General features: G+C 42.1%; 1 protein-coding gene across 1 annotated transcript; it reads right to left on the minus strand.

The window, feature by feature from the left end:
- Positions 1–6: 6 nt before the first annotated feature.
- LOC113473449 lies at positions 7–645 on the minus strand. Its single transcript, XM_026833068.1, has one exon. The coding sequence runs from the start codon at positions 573–575 to the stop codon at positions 12–14; it is 564 nt and encodes a 187-aa protein (XP_026688869.1). The 5' UTR covers positions 576–645; the 3' UTR covers positions 7–11.
- Positions 646–653: the final 8 nt, after the last annotated feature.

Raw genomic sequence — 653 nt, forward strand, 5'->3', positions numbered from 1 at the left:
TTTTTTACCCATTAATTCACTGAATCTAAAATGTTACTTGTCAGAAGTTCACCACTGACAGCTAGAAAACACACTGCACCATTCCTGATAGGTGGTTGAGTTCTAAGAAAATTATTTGCTTCATATGATGCTGGATTGGTAAAGGAATATTTCTCTTGTATTCGTTTCATTTCTTCATGTAATGGAAGCAGGGGTTGGGTAGCACTAGGATAATCTTGGAAGGGTCCTGTGATTCGTAGATCCTGTAGATAGCCACACAGGGCTTGCATGTAGTCATTGCGAATCCCTTTCATCCCAGGACAGCTCTTTTCTTGTATACTACACAAGGTTTGTATCCAGGATGCTGCATGTAGTTTATCATCAGGATGATCTAGAAGACTCACATAAGGTTTGGCTAGGTAGAGTAGGAACCTGAACTCCGAGTCAAGTAGACTATCAGCTATAGTAGGTTCTCTTTGTGAGCAGTCCTCACTGTGTATGCTACATTTCATTGGGCATAAGGATGTGTTCATATCATGGATCATGTCCTCCCACAACTTATCACTCTCCCATTCAGCTTCTGTGTGGGCACACATCTTCACAGTCTCCAGAGGGGGCAATGCTCCCTTTGGGGGAGCAACTTTGAGTAATTCACTCAAATCATCATTCATGAG

This window comes from Diaphorina citri, unplaced genomic scaffold (genome assembly GCF_000475195.1).
Source record: "Diaphorina citri unplaced genomic scaffold, Diaci psyllid genome assembly version 1.1 scaffold32020, whole genome shotgun sequence".
Lineage (NCBI taxonomy): Eukaryota > Metazoa > Arthropoda > Insecta > Hemiptera > Psyllidae > Diaphorina > Diaphorina citri.

Bases quoted from the DNA above. Each gene is read 5' to 3' on its own strand.
- LOC113473449 (XM_026833068.1), bottom strand. From the start codon at position 575: ATGTGTGCCCACACAGAAGCTGAATGGGAGAGTGATAAGTTGTGGGAG.